Source organism: Cydia pomonella, chromosome 2 (genome assembly GCF_033807575.1).
Source record: "Cydia pomonella isolate Wapato2018A chromosome 2, ilCydPomo1, whole genome shotgun sequence".
NCBI classification, from domain to species: Eukaryota; Metazoa; Arthropoda; class Insecta; order Lepidoptera; family Tortricidae; genus Cydia; species Cydia pomonella.
In genome coordinates this window covers 15,417,756-15,437,586 of record NC_084704.1, presented here as the reverse complement: position 1 = coordinate 15,437,586, position 19,831 = coordinate 15,417,756, and the positions used below count along the sequence as shown (strand labels likewise).

The window sequence follows — 19,831 nt, the reverse complement described above, 5'->3', positions numbered from 1 at the left end:
ACGAACTAAAGTGAGGATTTTCAATTCCAATGTAAAGGCCGTGTTACTGTACGGGTGCGAAACCTGGTTTGTCCGCAAAGACCTAATGACAAAACTCCAAGTGTTTGTAAACAAATGCTTAAGGCAAATTCTGCACATCTTTTGGCCTAACTGGATCACAAACGCTCACTTATGGAGAATAACCGGACAAGCACCCGTACATAAGGAGATCCAAACGCGCAAATGGCATTGGATAGGGCATATCCTCAGGAAGCCTGACACCCACCTATCCAAGGTGGCCCTGACTTGGAAGATGCCCGGAAAACGGAAACATGGTCGCCCTAAATCTACTTGGCGCCGTTCCGTGGAGCAAGAGTTGGGTGTATTGGGGATGGGGTGGGAGGAGGTTACCCAAGCTGCCCAGGACCGGAGTCAGTGGAAGAAAATGGTTCGAGCCCTACACCCCAGCAGGGGGTAACAGGATGAAAAGAAGAAGAAGAAGAATAAGAGCATCACTTTCAGGGAATCGTCATACTGTTCCTTTTGTACTGAGATACTATGTCTCTTTTGCACCACCTGACCTTATTATCATTATGTTATTCCATTGTCTTTGTCGCCGTCACGTTTTACGACTTTCAGTCGCAACGTTTGAAAATCGTAAAACATGACGTTGGAATCAATGATATATATGTGATAGAATTGAAATCAGTAGCAAGTACACATAAATCCTACAAGATTTGATTTGAAATATTTTTGGAAAAAATACTTTTTGGAAGTTGATGAGACAAAACCGGCAGTGCTTTTCTAAACATATTGATCAAGGAATATTTTACTAAGTAATCATTAATCAACTCAAAAATCCTAGTTTTGTTTTTACAAAAATCATTCACTAACCATACATTTCATAATATTTAAGGCAAACCTGCCAAATTGAGTACGGCCACGTCTGAAAATATCGATACTGACAAAGTGCCATAAATATGTATACACTACTCTAAAATATGGGCCATAAGGTCTTGTATACATATTTTTGGCACTTCGATCGTGTTGATGTTTTCATACGTGACTGTACAAACAAGTATGAGATTTATACGCAAATAACAGAACAGATAAGGCTTACCACGGTAGAAAATATGCAGCTATGTAATTTTCTGGGCAATGCGGTCATAAATGTGCCATTTCATTTTTTTACTCTATAGTCAGCAGACCGTTTTTAGAAATATACCTAAATTATTTTAGAAATTTAATCAGCTGTATTTTCACAAATTCTTAATCAGGAGGAAATCACTATAAATAAGTTTATTTCTACGTATTGGGGTGGCTACTGTTACTGGTTTAATCCACAAAGTGGCAGCTGACATCCAATAGACTTCTTTATATGTCCACTTATCATTTTACGAGTTATCGCTTGAAAAGAGCTGGATCAAAAAATCTGTTGCTGGTTAACAGTCACCAACTACTCATAAATGTGTAGGAGAAATTGTACTGAATTCTGAAAAATATACGAAATAACATGTAAATTTCCTCAAATGCGTTTTATTTGTCAAATTACAAACTAGGTATATTTTGTTATATTTGTGGAACCGACGAAATTAACTTAACATTCAAAGGGTAATTAAGCGGGATTTTTTATCAGCAGGGCCCGTACATTTCATGCCGTTGACGGAAAAATGAAGTCACGCTATATAGAGTCTGATTGTAATTAGTATTTTCGCAATAATTAATCATTTGTCAACCGCTTTAGGTAACTGATACAGATATTTGACAATCAGTACAGAAACGTCTGACTTTCATCTTATTGTCTCTCAACTAAATAATATATTATTAGTTATTAAAATTAATTCATATTTTTGATTTATAACAGTGTATTTTACGTAACAATTATTTATTTTCTACGGGGCAACAGGCAAGTTATCTAAATTGTTAAATTATGTCATTCTTGCGTCAACGGTATGAAATGTACGGGCCCTGTTTATCAGAACCATGGTCTTGTCTGGAGCTTTTATAATATACTTACCTGATTCCGACAAGTAAAACATCAAACCCACAGCCTCAGCCCCCAGTGACAACGCGTAGGAATCTACATTTTAAGCAGCTATATAAGTTAATACCTACTTGAGCCACATAATAAAAGTACATACCCTCGCCCTCTACACGAGTTAACGTCTCCCCACCGTTCGCTCCTCGTTACCCCTCCCTCGGGGGGAAAGGGGTTGATGGAACGGTATGCTTTGATAGAACTACGTTAGTGTAAATGCAACCTTTAAATCCATTGCTTAAAATTAAAATGTTAATAATGCGATTTACACTTAATACCTATGATATAAGTACGTATGTGTATCAAGTGATTAAATTTTGGGAAAAATGTTTTAATTAACCTGCTGCGAGCTACGGCGTAGGCCCCGGCGTATAGCGCTTAGCTTCGAAAGGGTAACTTACGTTTTTAGGATTGGATTGGATAACTTACCCTTATGGATTCGTCATGTCCGTCTGTCTGTCCGTTTATGGCACAGCCACTTTACTACTAACTATACTGTTCAAACTTGGTAAGTAGATGTATTCTATGAACCGCATTAAGATTTTCACACAAAAATAGAAAAATAACAATAAATTTTGGGGGTTCCCCATACTTTGAACTGAAACTGAACATTTTTTTTTCATCAAACTCAAAATAGGTCTTCAAAAATGATATTTTGGTTTCTAATATCCTTTTTTTCTAAACTGAATAGTTTGCGCGAGAGACACTTCCAAAGTGGTAAAATGTCCCCCCCCCCCCCCCTGTAACTTCTAAAATAAGAGAATGATAAAACTAAAAAGATATATGATGTACATTACCATGCAAACTTCCAACGAAAATTGGTTTGAACGAGATCTAGTAAGTAGTTTTTCTTAATACGTCATAAATGGTACGGAACCCTTCATGGGAGAGTCCCACTCGCACTTAGCCGCTTTTTTTAAATATCTAATGTAGCATTCTAAATATGATGCAATTAGCTCTCGCTTACTCAGCAGATATTTATTACAACACAAAATACCCCGGCCGTCACTTCGCTTATTGCAATAATTGTAGCAATTGTAATAATGGTAGCCATTGCAATAATTGTAATTTGGTGTAACGTTGCCGCGAATGCTGTTGCAGCTCGTATCCGAAGAGGTTTTATTGCGGTACAGACGTGACTAGAATAATTTCGCAACGGAAAGGGTCGTGGAGATTTCGGGTATTACAAGTGCAAGGGTTTGATTAGGTGTTTCGGTTACATGCGGATTTAATGCTGTACAGCTTTGTTCAAAATATTATTTTATTGAAACTTATATTGCATTATATGTGCTGTCATAATTTAAGCTATGTTTGAAATATATAGGTAATTTGATCTAATAATACTACAATTTTCTTTCTTATCCTTTCCCCAGATTCCCATCTGGGGCAGATACAATATTGTAAGTACCCATTTAAGTTTACTTGCTTACATTACAATTCGGTACAAAAAATTGACAGAATAAATCAACTGATAAAATTTAAAGCGTGTAAACATATTAACAGTTTTTTTGAACATTTATTGTTAAGAAGTGCAATATTGCATATGTTTTATATAATACGATATATACCATGTCCAGTTTGATAAAACAATATAGTTTTAAAACTCCTAACACCCAGTCTCATAACCCCGGATAGTGGTGCAATATTAACAGTATGCATTATGCATGGGCAGCATGGCGGAAAAACTACGACGGCGGCTACCGCGTACGAGGACGAGTATAACTAGTACAGCTGGAGTAACTTGGACGTCGGAATTGACCACCAGGGAAAAGTAGTTTCGAATGGAGAGAATGGAACAGTTATTAAATACCTAGTTTTTTTTCGTAAGGCTTAAAGTGCATTGGTCACTTTTGGAACTTCGACGGAATGCGTAACGTAAACATCATCATTTCAATGTTTGACAAATATAAGTCTAATATAATTATTGTATGTGGCTGAAACGGATAACTGGCAGAGAACCAGTTTACCAATAAGATTTCGTATTTGTAATTTTATAAGTTTTTATCGCTCTATATATTTTTCCTACGTCATTGTGTCGTTTACATTTTCTCGTTACACGTTATCATGACGTTACTATTATGGTTTCAATGCAATCTAATTTTCTGTAACGCTGTGTGTTCAGTTAGCGTGACACACCCGACAACTTACGTTTCAAACGTATTTACTGCCTTAATAAATAAATAGCTCACATTAGCAGGCGCGCAGTTAGCCGCACTAAATATTGTCAAACAGACGTACAAACAACGACCAAATGAAACCAACCAACCTAACAGAAACCGCATAAACTAAATCCTACCCTATCATCTTCCTTATAAAGTTGAGACTCATTTGTTCACACCGAACCAGTTTCGCATTAGGACTTAATATGTTGGTGGAGCCACTGCCGTATTTATAGAGACTTTAATACATGGAGATAGAGTTTAGTATGCTGTGGAAGCAGTAAATGGGGGTTTGGCGCAATGTGGTGCAGGAATCGATGTAGTTTCCAATTGGATCTCCCTGACGGTTCTTGTAATTACTTGCTAATCGAGAATCGTCGGAGGATTTTCATTTATATATGAAGATAAATCATAGTAAGATATTCAGGCAGGTAAAAGTATGGCTTCGGTGTTTGTTTTACATGGAGTATTCACATACGTCATGTTTCCTTTTTTATTTTTCGCTTTTAAAACAATACTCGTACTTGGTTCTTCGACTATTTAATTAAACCTTAATGTAATACGTAACTAGTTATTCGTCCAATATACGTACATGCATACAGCATACAAACAAAATTTATAGTTAGTAAGCTACGAAAGGTTTCATGCAATAAATTTTGTAAGTACCTATAAAGGGTGGAGCAAAAAATACATAGTAATTTCTTAACTAATTAAATTACATAGGTAAATATTCAGCCCGTAAATAATTCTGAAAATATGTGCCGCAATAAAACCAGCGATGATACATATAATGGGGCGGTAATAAATTACGCTACCTCGGGAAACAACCCGGATTAATATTAATGAACAATCCGGACTTCTGAAAGTCGCCCATAATATTAATATCATTTTATACAACGTTCAAGTATAATATATAGATATCTCATCAAAGCGCGTCGTTCTGTCTTTGCGTGGGTCTTTGTGAATATGTGCGTAAAGCCGGGAGTAGTCAATGCGTTAGATAAAACTTCTAAGTATAGGTAGCACTTCTAACTATATCAACAACCCTACCTTCGTAATTAAGTACATTTTTCAAATATTCTTAATTAAATTATCCATTTTCTTTAATAGCAAGGAGATCTATTCAAAAAGTAATTTCTTGACTTTGACAGCTGACTCATCATATCCATAATCATTCGATAACAAAAAAATACTGTATAAATAGGCTCAAAGTTATTCATATTATATTATTGATTGTTTTCCTGAAGCTGTATTTTTACTGAGGTCTGCAAAAATAATATTATATCAATCTATATCTTATACTAATGTGATATATATTTAACACAAATCTGCACATTTTATATTTACTTCTTCTTGTAATCATTCTAACTGTAACTTATAAATCCTATTCTGAATAGTAATATTTATTTCCCAGGTATGCTAACGAACAGGTAGGTGGGTAACTTCAAATACTTATTATCGAATCCTTACAACTAAATGTTCGAGCACAAACCAGGCATGTTCACCATCTAACGGTACATTCGGTACAGTCGCAAACGTTCAATTCAATTCCGCTTTATTTATCGTTGGTACCGTCGACAAAAGCGCTAGAAGTCCCTGTTTCATATAATTAAGTGCTTAACCGAATTATAATGTAAAATAACGTGATTGTGTTTATTTTGATGAAATAGCAATGTTAATAATGATTCGCTCTCGTGTTTAATTTGATTATTTAAGTCGTTTATTTTGTCGTTTTTGCTGGGAGGAGATATTATTATCTTTGGAGGGAGATTTAAATGAAAATATGGAGGTGAATAGTTATTTTATTACTTATTAGCAAAATACGAATTACGTTACTAAGGTTAATAAAAACGCGTAATATAAACATTGAAATCCGATTCATGTGTATCCAGATTTGCGCTATCGGTGCGGTAACGTTAATGTTCTGTTCGAGAGTACGACACTGCCCCAATTGTTGTAGGTATTCAATCTTAATTTCAGACAATAGACAGCCGGTCTATCGACTATAACAATTAGACTGTCAACTCTACCGTGTATTGTAGATTCGATAGCCCTTTATCCTGACGCTACCACGTTTTTATCAGCCACCCCTCCCGCGGGACGCGCTTCATCAGAATGTTCCGAGCGTCGACCGCGCGGTTTCATGAGCCTTGTATTTCCCTTTTCGAGTCGAGTTTTTAATTTTTGAGTTGCGTCTGGGGACAATGAAAATGATAAATACAGCAACAAATACCTATATATAGCTGTTGTTTATTAATAAGGACCCTATGGTCTAGGTTAAGATGAATGCGACGTGATGTTTGTGAATCCCTCGTGACAAAAATAAAGTCAATAAGCCAATAATAGTGTCAGCTATGTGTCAGCCACTTTTTATCAATTTTGTGTCTTTTTGTAAAGAACTATAACATTATAAATAGGTAGTTTTATTTATCTTAAAGGTTAACTGAAAATATTTTTTTTTTACATATCTCACAATTGCCATTCAAATTCTTTGCGGATTTCGCAAATCTTTTTCATGCGAGTATGTTCTCAAATTATATCAGCATAATCGTATAAATAAATAAATAAGTTTTTATGCGTTGGGTCATTTCCCCATTTAAGCAATTGCACTGGCAAACTTCTAACGCGTTATGAATCAAAATTACTTAGTTGTTAGTATATATAAATCTGACTAGAAACAGTTGTGCTGAATGTATTTAAATTCGTGAAGATAATATTAAATAACAAATAACAAGTCGACATCAAAATTCTATCAAGCAGTCACTTTCGCACTTACATACTTGTAGCTATTAAAGTTTTATTCATAGGTATATAAGGTACAAAAACATGTCACAAATATAAACAACTTAAATAAAATTACAATCAATCTAAATACAGACTATACAAAAATAAAACTACACTAAACTGAATTAAAAAAAACGCCCCTGCGGCAATGTCATATCATACTTGTTATAAAGTGACATGCATGGTGACAAATGATAAAGAGCTGACCCTTAGCCCTCCTGATCGATACAGAGTAATTATCAGCTCATATTGCTCGCGCCAATATTTAAAAGCGCATCCAAAATGCACTGAGAATAATATGAAATCAATACTTTTAAATTAAGATGCGCCTCTGGTGACTTAATCTATAGATCCTTAATCTTGTTCCAGTGAGCAACGGCGCACTGAGCGCGTGCGCACAAGGTGGGATGGACAAGGACGGCAAGAAGAAACACACGCGGCCCACGTTCAGCGGCCAACAGATATTCGCGCTGGAGAAGACATTCGAACAGACCAAATACTTGGCGGGGCCCGAGCGAGCCAAGCTTGCGTACGCGCTTGGCATGACAGAATCGCAAGTCAAGGTGAGATATTTATCAGTTTTACATATGTGGATACCTGGGGTTAAAGGTATTATGGAAAAAAGAAGATCCGTGGATAAGTGGAAAGAATTGTTCAACGCATCTGTTTTACGCAGGTTTTACGTTTTAGGAATCCCTAAATAAACTTCCGTACAGTACGGTATTAAGAAAGTACATTTAGTTACATTCAGAGGACCGTATACATATACTGGAGAAAATGACTGAGTCACATCACAAGTCTGGCCATGTCGACTTTTAACACTCTACGCAACATATTATATAATAATAATAATAATTCAGCCTATATACGTCCCACTGCTGGGCACAGGCCTCCTCTCATGCGCGAGAGGGCTCGGGCTATAGTCCTCACGCTAGCCCAATGCGGATTGGGGACTTCACATACACCTTTGAATTTCTTCGCAGATGTATGCAGGTTTCCTCACGATGTTTTCCTTCACCGAAAAGCTGGTGGTAAATATCAAATGATATTTCGTACATAAGTTCCGAAAAACTCATTGGTACGAGCCAGGATTTGAACGCAACATATTACTACAGTTAAACATGCCTCACTTGAATGTAAGGGAAAGGCTAAGTTCACATAATTGATTAGTTACTTGCTTAGTTGTTCCAGGTTGGCACTGTCAATTACTTAGCAAATACTTAAGCAAACACTAAGCAAATACCTACACCCAAGGACAAAAGTATGGAAACAAGGTTGTTTTCTGTAATATCTCATGTTTGGGTCTTTGTTTTATAATTTTATTGTGACCTAAAATTTACATTAAGCAACCACAAAAAGTTAAAAATACTCTATAAATATCAAAACATTCTAAAACAACATAAAAAAAATAGGAGAAAGTATCATAATTATATCCGTTTAATTGCTTTGAAAAATGTTGAACTGGCAAATATCATCGCCACAACTCGAGTAATTTGAGTAATTTACTTTTTAAATGTTCTACTATTATATTTACCATATTTTTTCTAATGTGTAGTATATATTACATCGCTTAAAAATCACACATTTCTATTAAAATATAAGCTTGTTTCTATACTTTTGGCCGGGAGTGTAACTTCAGTTTACTAATACTTCTATAACATCAGGATCTGTATCTTGCTTAATAGGAGTAGAGCAAATGGGAGAGTAATGAATATTTTCTTCATAAAGTCAGTAAATCTAATTAAGTCCAAACATAGTGACGATCTACCATGCTGCATGCACATGTACATGTACAATTAACCGGCCTGTAATCCGATTACGGAGATTGAAAAGTCAATCACTTAGCGGCGCAGTCAAACGGGATTAACCGTGGCGCAGTTGCTCTATTGCAGTGTGTACACTGTTCAGATATCAATGTGTGTGTGTTATGTCTATATGGAATATGGTAAAAGGAGTATGCATGATTGTGACCTAATAACCTAACGGAGATTTTTTGACTAATGGGGCATTCCACCGGTTACGTTACGTGACACTACGTATTTTTTTGTACCATTAAGTTAAGTATGCATAACTTTAAATTCAACGGTATATGTACATATGCAGCTTTAATAAGCTAAGCAACTTAATAGCTTAGCTTAGTAATTTTGGTGGAAGGCCCGTAATACACATCAGTATTAAATAGTGGATGATTATAAGTGATGAATGATACTATTATAAATATATCCGATTGCTCTACTGCCTGTTTAACTTTGCCCAACCCATGACCATCAAGATGTCGTCTCTGACTTCCCCTACAAAACTCTCTTTAGCTTTCGCTTACCCCTACCACTTCTTAACTAAAGTGTTGCCAGGTAAATAATTTTTTAACATTACCCAAGAGAAGGCCGGCAACGCACTTACAACCCGTCTGGTGTAGCAAGTGTCCATGGGCGGCGGTAATCGCTTACCATCAGGTGATCCGTCCACTCGTTTGCCTCCTGTATCATAAAAAAAACCAACGTGAAATTCATATTTGCTTACACTATTTGGTGTGTTTATTTAAAAACATGACAATACCCTCATTGTGCACGACTGCATAACCTTTGATATTGTTCCCGAAAAACACAGTGCCTTATTGTCTATAAAACTCATATAAAATCCAATTTAAAACACAACAACAGAGTTTAAATGTAAAAATTCAAATGTATACGCTCTCAATTAAGATTTCAACGATCTATTTGAAATATAATCAGTAAATTACTTAAATGAAATCAAGCCGACTCTTCAATAATTGTAAAATGGTTACTAATTGCAATTTCAGTAATAACGAGTATAGACGTAATTATAGAATTATAGATTTTATAGTTTATTAATATCAATTCAGATTTTTAAAAAAATTCTTTAAAGTTCTTTTCATAATTTAGCTAAATAAATTCAAATGATCCGAAAGCACTTTATTTAAAAACTAAACGAGCATCTATCAATTAGACGAATAACGCGCGACGATAAAGGCTCGTTTTTATTCTGAACTAATTAGGGTGTGACCCTCAAGTGTCGCTAAATGGAGCGTTTACGCTAGCGACTGATGTTAGGGACGAAACTGTCGCCCTTACCCTACAGCCTGCAAGGGCTCCAAACCGACATGTTTACCCTGCGCCCGCTGGTTGGGAATAGCACGGTTAAATGATTAAAAGCAGTATTTTAACTGGTCGATTTTATTAACATAAAATATGAGTTTAGTTTCTGGAAGTTCCATGAGTTGATTTTATTTTGATGAAAATAACATCTCAGAAGTCGCCTAATAACGTTTATTTTTCGTCGCGTTGTGCATTAAAAAAAAACATTACTTCCTTGGGAGTATTATGACCTCTTTTGCGCCACTGTGGAATAGTTTTCAGTTAAGAAACCGTGTAAAGCCTGGAAATTAGAAGGGAACACAAAATATGGCGCGCTGCGACGACTAAACATTTAGCGACCGCGAGGATTTTAACGTTTTACCTTAATAACTCTAAGTATACTTCTGATTAAAATTTTGCTAGTCAAATTCCCCGGCTATATCACTAGTTATTTTATATTAAAATTACACTGCTATGTTATGAAGGGTGCCGATATATAAATACAATTGCAAATAAATTAAATATAGTTTCGCTATAGATCTTGCTAGAAACTTATTTATATTTTATATTTTCAAAAAGAAGATGGTTGTATTTGATAAATACCTATGTCATTCGTGACAAGTTAAAATACTGGCAATAAGTATTGCAGTTACCGACTACGTAACAGTCAAAGCCCAATGTGAAGGCATTTACCCCACTAGTTGACGTGCTAAACTATAGGTTAGGGTTCTAAACGCTGCGGTCACGCGTATTTAGCGCGGCAGAGGGCGCTGCTGTGTAACGGAGACGATGGGGTAGGTTTAATAAATGAACATACAATGAAATAATCAAAAAGTTAAGTGAGTGAAACAGTATCATCATGGTATTACTTTATTAGTTTAAAAATCAACCTGGACCAATCGTTTGTGCCACTCACAATGGAATCTTGTATAAATTGATAAGAAAATATGTAGGTAATAAATGTTTGTTTGTCGTGTAGCTTCGTGTTACAATTATATATCTAATAAGCTGAAAACTACATACATAGATGTTGAACGGAACGTCACATCGATTCTTATAGTAAACAAATGTTGAGGGTTCAAACCTAGTCTGATTTACAATCAGCAAACGGCCTGATTCGAAGAATGATTAAGACACGTTTAACATCTTGGAAAGATCGATAACTAAATGACATGTCAAAATAGACGTTTATTTCGATTCCGCTGTGATCCCAATAAGATCTATCTACGATATTTCTAATGTCAAAGTGACATTGGTTGCCCGAATCGAGCTGCTTCTGTCAATTATACGACATACAAACGATATCTAAATGAGAACTTATCGTTTCTCATTGTTCGAATCGGGCCGAAAGTTACTATTAAGCTGTGCGACTCTACGACTATTGTAAGTGAGCAGCAAATAACATTTTTTATGTTAAGGACTCTCAACTGCAACTCAATTCGACCACGGCCTACAAATTTCTTAGAAATAATAGGAATATAAACAATAAAAATAATAAGCACATATCTAAAGAATAACGCATCATACCACTATACTTTACCACTTAGAGCAAAAACAAAATCAAATGTAAGTACAACAGTCAGCCATCAAACATAATTAAAATCGTCATCCATAGCCAAACGTCACAAAATGGCAGTAACAAGTCTCCCTTGCGAGGGTACAAATCGCATTATACTAAGTGATACTTACCATTTAGAGGGTGCGTGTTAGTATTGCGAAGTGGAGCGAGGCTTTATGCGTTTAGAAAATCAAAAATGTGAGTGAGACGTTGATCACATGTCGATAATAAGGTGGGTTAAAGTTTTTATCAGAAGCCCCACTTGACCACCTATACAATTTAACCCCACTCTGTGACTCTATGCAGGTAGGTAGGTATTCGATGGCTGCTCATGGCCGTATGCGCAAGCTCTGCTCATTCATCCTGATAAAACAGAAATTCATGTAAACTGTCGATTTGTGTGCTCAAAACCCTCGCCGGAGCCATTACAGCATCAGCTCGCCATTGGAGAGTGTTCGTACTAACCAGCTGTTCGCCGTGCAGAGACGGGGCGAGTTGGCTTTCGATTGATTCGTTTTCTGTCCAAATGTCCCTACTCGAGGGCCATTGTATATACATTTTTATTTGGATTGTACCTACATTAGAAAACATTTCCTAACTTCGTAGTAAATTGCCGATTAGAAATTTGGCGAGGTTCTTTTATTCGGTAAGCACGAAATAATCAACTACTCTCTTGTGCAAGAACGTCCTATGACAGACGGCCGTCAAGTGCTGATCGCAATCGTTACCCATGTAATTATACGCTTCATACGGTATCATTGCTGTCGCAAATAAAGTTCTTACTTAATAAATTTAAGTTTTATCATCCGTAACTACGGTACAGGAAATAAATAAATTTGCATTGCATAATGCATTCAATTTGGTATTTGACATATCATAATTTTCGCAGAAGAGCGTTATTTATTACTATTATTCGTTTTAACTGACTTAACCAACTACTGTCAATATTCCGAAGGGTCCTGATGATGACGCTTCGCCGGGTAGTTGACTGGAAGTAACGCGATGAATGGATGCCGTTACATTTGAGCTTGCGGTATGCACTGCAGTGTCAATAAGATGATCAATCATCAACATTACAGTACGTCTAAGATAATTATGTTTATATTTTGCACCTTTTTTATCATTGTATGATGTCGAAAATATATGATATTTCGACGTTTCCTGTAGGTACTGCGAGCAAAAAGAATTTGAAATAGAGGTGGATTGTCAAAGAAAACTTTGTAGCCACAGTAAATTTACTGCCATCTACACATGATTAACACTTTTAGAACGCCATATGACTTTGATCCTTATTCTTTCACTGATATGTGTTAAATTTGTTAAATATCAAAAAGTGGCGCCATCTAATGGATCAAAGGCCAAATTACAATTCGCATATTTACCTAAATGCGCAAAATTACTTAGAATCGGTTGGCGTGACTGTAAGCCATTACTCGTTTAATGTTTTTTCTGCAGCTATTGTACAAAGCCGATTAAACCTATTCCGTATAATATCCCACTTAATAATCCTCCATATTAACTTAATAAAATAAACAATTGCTTAGAATTAATTGCATCAGTGCAACACATGTGTAAACACAGAACCCCCTGCATCTCCCTTGGGATTAATTTATCGAATGTCAAATGAGCTATGACACCCGGACACTCGTCTGACCGATTTATTTCATACATCTATCGAGCAGTATTAGACTCTTTGTAAATGCATTAAGAGTTAACACGTAGCACGTAAAAGTTGGTATAAGTGTTTAGGGGAATTGAAAAATACAAACAAACATTAACATATGCAACCACTCTTGACACAAAGTAACAAAGTTGAATTTAGGCTGGCTAAAGGACAGGTTGCAATGGTAAACCGAGCCCCCGTGAATGGTTTTTAGCGCAATTTGTGAATGGAGATGATCTGCGATACATTTAGCGTTTAGTGATACAAAGGATTATTGTGTAGCGACTAATGACCGTTATAGAGCCTAAAATGTCAATTGAGCATCAGACCGCCCACCAATATTTCAGTGCCTATGGTTTTACTTCGCCCTACTCAGCCTTCATCACTAGACACTATACCAACACATACCACCATTAATACCAATAATGTAATATAGGTACTTAGATACGAATATCTTGGGACATACTTAACTCCACTATTTTAATAGCCCTTGGAGTGGTAGGCCGTCGAGTCCCGACCGATTATGTCATTTATATTTCAAATTCGATTAAGTAAATGAAATAAAATCAAAATTCCTATAACTTCAAAATGACACATGCCACTTGAAGAGATGGCTCGTAACCGAATTGGACAGCTCGTGTAAAATGCTACTTTTCACTAAAATCGATCTCTAATATGCGATGAGTAGTCATTAATACGAGTCACTTAGCCCTTAATTCAAGTCTTACTAGTACATCTAACCGAAACTCGATTTTCGCTTCTTGGTATATTTAAAAACGCGGAGGGTAGGTACTTAAATTTAATGATTGTGGGTCTACCCAAGACCCTTAATGACGATGACACTACGCTAAAGGACGTAGCATTAAATGCGTGAATTTGCATAACGGATGTAAATGATGCACTTTATAATTTAGACAGAGATTTATAGTTATCGATGCTATACTAATTCTGAAGTCTTTAAGCATTTCCAGTTCCTTTCTTTTTATATTTAAGTACTTTTGTTTTATAGAAGAAACAAAGAAATATTGGCTACTAGTAAATTTAGTTGCCATGTTTGAGTAGTAGTACCTAAGCACTTACATATACCTAAAAGTCATTGTGTTTCTTTGCTACATATTTTTTACATATTACTAGGTACACCTATTCTATCCTAACTCAAAACAATCTAATTAAAATTTGACTATTTGTGGGAAAATTGAGTCACTATTGTTGTTATCATTAGATATTTCAATTTGTATTATGTCTGAATATTTTGCAGTGACACCGTAACGCAATAAAATCAAAGAAGAAAACCGCATTTAAAACGTCCCTAAAGAGCACTATAATAACATCACAGATAAAAATTAATAATATCCTATCAATGTGAGAAACATGACGGACACAAAACGAATTCAATTTTTTACTACACCATAAAGATGATAACTGAAATGATTTGCATTTTGAGTAGGAGAAGGAATTATGACGCGGCTGACGCGCAATAAGAAGGTTATGGGGCTGTATATCAGGGCGAATCGTTAAGTTTAGGACCAGCGAGTCAGGTCGGTGAGCCAATATTAGCACGTGAATCATTTATGGTGCGGTTGATAGTGATATTATCTGTGTCAAATATGATACATCCATCAACTATTTACCCATGTATGTGTAGGTAGTAGACAGTGTAGACTCTTAAATGCCTATGAGTTAAATCATTTGCTACTCTTATTGAAAAGGAACGGCAATTGAATATTACATATACAGAAAATATATATTTAATTTTTTTGGACTGTTAGCGTTTAATTAAACTACTCCGACACAATATGTCGTGTGTCGCCTATAGCTTAATTTGTTTTATGTAAGTGCTATAATACACTATTAGGCTTAATACACTATTTTCTCAATAAAAAGTAACAGCTGCATACTCGTATAATAAAATAAGAAAATATCTCGCCCTAAATCTCAACTACACTCGCAAATTATATTTAAATGGCGTTTTAAATTATCACAAAAAATCCGTAACGCGATTAAGCATTCATAAAATATCAAAACACATTAAAATTAAATTACTGCGTCATCCATCACGATAATTTAATATGGTGCTTCCCCGGGAGCGAGAGGGTAGTGGGCCCAACTATAAGTGCGAGCGAGGGCTGGAGGTATCGGAGTCATCTACATGGGTTTAAACTGTCGTTTGTCTTATCTGTGTGACGTCATTAGGCGTAAGGGATCTATTTTGTATAACGTGCGAATATTTAGGAAAGCTTGTAGTAGAGGCGCTAGACAACGATAAACATTATATTTATTGCAACATACACTATATTGAAATTTATCACAGGTACTTAAATACGTTCGTATACATATTAAGAGGATTTAAGAGTTAACAATATTTTGTAACGCCTCATATAAACCAAATAAGTTACTATTATGTTTTTTTTTGGAAAAAGTGAAACTAGCTGCCATCATACTTAGGCAATCTGAGAATGTTTTCAAAGAAAAGTAATATAAACGATGTGGAAAGTTCAATTGCCGTGTAATATGTGCTGACAAAAAATGTGTTATTTTTTTTTTTGTATTTTTTAGTGTCGTGATGTGTTTGTCTCATTGTGTTATGGGCTAGCTAGAAGCCTGAAAGGCTGAAATAAATGATATATTTTATTTTATATTTACGGATTTTTGTAGGTTAGGTTTCAAAATAAACTAATCCAAAAAAGCAACAAGCAAACATAGCGGCACAGATATTGATGATATTGATCTTATTTGAAAAAAATACTGCTCTAGGTTAAAAATCCAGGGAGGAATCAGTCGAGAGCGTTTGTATGGAAAAATCGCAACTAGGAATTCCTCTTAATATTGTATGATTTTTATAGAAAGTTATTATTCTACTTGTGACAGGGTGAGATCCGTGTTAGGAATTTAATCATAGTTTCCCGTAGGCATGTCTACAAGGCGCACATATGCCAGCCCACCTGTACGAATAGATAAACGATAGGCACCGCAGTTATTAGTTTGTCGGGGCATGTCGAACAAGAGTGTGTGATAAAGACATGAAATCCATATGTCAACGAAATATTTCATTGCATTTTGTTCATACTTATATAATTTAAGTGCGATTGATTGCAGTACGGTTTTATGAGTCACATAATAGAAAAATAACAATAGTAGATTTTAGTTATTTTATTTTTTTTAGTTAGGTTTAGTTATATTAGTTTATTTTATAAATAGTTATAATTCTTGTAACTTAAATGTAGTTTGTATATACTTTATTTTATAATAAATGATTTATCTCTATATGAAAAATAACATATTTAAAAAAACATGTAGATACATGAGTATTAAATGGTCGACAACGCGAGTACTGCCGGCCTAGCCAAGGTGACAATCGTATATCATATATTTTTTCCGAAAATATTAACTTTATCAATAAATAGTTGTTCGGGACCCTTATTCGTTTTAAAAGACCTACCCAACGATACCCCACACCATTGCATTAAAACTACTTAAAACGACAAAAAATTCTACAAGAAATCATTTTGTATGGGAGGTACCTTAATAACATTTTTTTTCTAGTTTGAGTTTCACCGTTCTGTCGCCATATATTATGTATGTATCCTTGCCAAATTAAAACTTTCTATCACTAACAATCACAGAGCAAAGCCATGGACGGACAGACAGACGGACATCGCGAAACTATAAGTGTTGCTAGTTGACTACGGAACCCTAAAAATGGGCATCTCTTAATACATCGCAAATAAAATGAAAGACGACAGGATACATTACAAATTAAAAGATGTCTCTAAGTTTTTATCTGAAATCGCAAATAATTAAATGATAAGTACGTGTTTGCACTGTTAAACTGAACAAGGATCGTCTTAACTGAACACATATACACCAGAACGCAACAGTAATAGCAATAGCGTCCATAAACTATATCAAGTGGCCGCACAATGCGTCGCAAGTTACGATAAATTGATAGCGTTAACAAACGCGACATCGATAGTCCTTCCAAAAACAAAATCCAATCACACAGACTCTGACAAAATCACTTTTACACTCGTCTGCTTTTCCTATAACTGTTCTCAATGAAGAAACCAACTCAATATACTATTGATAAGGGTCAAAATGCAATGTAATAATTACTCGATATCGCCACGCCATAGTATTATGTGACGAGAACTCTATTACAATGGTGTTTGGATTGAAAATACGCTGCAATGATGGTTGATTGCCCCGGTTTGGGAAATCAATCGATTGAGCCGATGACAATAGCGGGGTAATAGAGTCTCATCAATTGAATCCAGCCGGTCTGATTGATTTCGAGGATTTTTGGTAAGTCAATCATTTTGTTACAAAATACATACTTAGTAATGATTTTAACGGTATTATTACCTACTCAGAAATCTTTAAGTTATATATAATGATTAAAATGTTGTCTAATTCAACTATCATACCGGAGTAGATTTAGGTGATTCTTATGTTTAGCATGTTAGGCTTACCTATAGTTTCGGAAAAATTGTAAATATTTATTTACAAAATCTATGATTTAATAAAACTGCAAAATAATAATTTAAAACAATATTTATTTTGTAAACAGTCGCTGTGGCCTTGCATTATTTTCCAATATAATTATTATATCCTTTTATACTTACTACATTCACACAATATTAAACACAGTATGAGTAGGTACAAATCAGGCATAACAATAAGACCGCAGCTAATCGGATCCTTCGGCCATCTGTCGCATCATCATATCAGCTGTTCTGGACATTTTACATCTATTTACATCATATTGTACTGTAATGTACCTATCGAGGTATTATATTATAATCTTTATGGCTGTGAAATAAGAATTTTGTAATAACATGTGAACTCAGGTATGTAAATAATAAAATTACCTTAGTAAATTCGACTATTAAACACTATGTCATATTTCGCAGCACTTCTCGATTGAAAATACAATTTAAAAAAAATCTGCATTTCTTAATTTCACACGTAGCCACCCCATTCTACTACCACTGCATTTTACTCATCATCATCATCATTTTTTTTACTATATTTGTGTCTATATTTGGGTTTGGGGTATATTTGGGTTTGGGTAAGTTATCGTTTATCGTACTGGCTGCAATTCATCATTCTCAACTCGAACATAACACGGAACGTGGTACGAGCAGAGCCCATAGGGAAGCATATTGTAATGCTAATATGGATATAATACGGCTGCGGTCAATATGTTGCCATACTAATACTATTATTAAATACTGCATGTCCGTACGCCCTCGCGCGTTGTTTCTTGATGGATGAGACATGAATGCATACTGCAAATGTTTTTTGTAAATTTACTGCTTTTTTTATTATTGACTAGTTAGTGTATAAATAGAACTTATATTTGAACTCACATTTAAACAACTGAAGTAAAGTCTTACCCCCTTATTCATAAACGTCTTCTAAAGTTGACAAGCCGCTAATAATCGTTTGTTCCTTTTCCATCATACCAATACGTCGGAAAGGGACAAACGATTATTAGCGGCTTGTCAACTTTAGTAGACGTTTATGAATAAGGGGGTTAGTCTACTTTATAAACGTAGGTAACAAATATATTCTGACAATATGTCAGTAGAAAAAGGGGTGAAATTAATATATATATGGGAGACTAACCCTTCGCGCCCACAATTTTCAAATTTGCTTGCCAAACTATATTATATATCATTATTAACTAAAGGTACGTATAAAAAAACAAACACGGTTGGTAATATAAAAATACTTTAAATCTAATAAAAACCCATAATTTATGATTAAAAATCCACAACAGACTTAAGCACAATAGACGTACGAGTATAATATAAAATTAAATATTACGGGTATTAAGTTGCCCAATTTTCAGCAAACCCCACACTGGCCACATGTGGCGAGCCGCGAATATTCAACCGATTTGTTTACAAACCCTTCCTGAATATCAATGCAAAAATAAAATTATATTACAGCTCAAATCCACAATCCCACGCACCCTAGTGCAATCTTACCCGAGACTTAACTATGGAAACGTATGATTGATTCTTTCATGTCTCACGTCCCTTTTGCACTCGCTCACCTTTTCTATGCTTGTCTCATTTTCTCATGTTAAGCTAGGGACACATCTGTGCATGATCGTTTAGGGCTGTCGACATGTGGTTTTTGAAGAATTAGCGAAAAATTATACGCGTTGAATGCTGGGATTTTTATAAATGACGGTTTTTTGGTGGTGTCGTCCCTGACGTGTGCTATTGTGACATGTCATTGTTGTTTGACGTATGATGTTTTTAAATAGATGTGTTTTTTACATTGGTTTTTTAATAAAAATTTGCGCTACCATTTAACTAAAATACTCGAGAACATATGTACAGTCAGCATCAAAAGTAGCGGATCAAACAACGCTTCAAAAATATCTACCATTCTGTAACAGCTTAACAAAAAGTGATGGATCTATATGTAGAACAATTAACACTGTAAAAGATATACTTTTGAACGTGAATGTTAGAGATTTATCTATAAGTATTTGGAAAAGTTATCCGGAATATCAGATATTTTTGGCGCGTTGTTTCATCC

The 19,831-nt window shown here is 35.2% G+C and overlaps 1 protein-coding gene across 1 annotated transcript in view; it reads left to right on the top strand.

The window, feature by feature from the left end:
- The window catches only part of LOC133534495 (homeobox protein Nkx-6.2), a 62,678-nt gene that overhangs the window by 12,360 nt on the left and 30,487 nt on the right, over positions 1-19,831 (top strand). Inside the window, exon 2 of the mRNA XM_061873648.1 lies at positions 7,330-7,523. Coding sequence (XP_061729632.1) covers positions 7,330-7,523 — 194 coding nt within the window. The remainder of the gene's footprint in view (positions 1-7,329; positions 7,524-19,831) is intronic.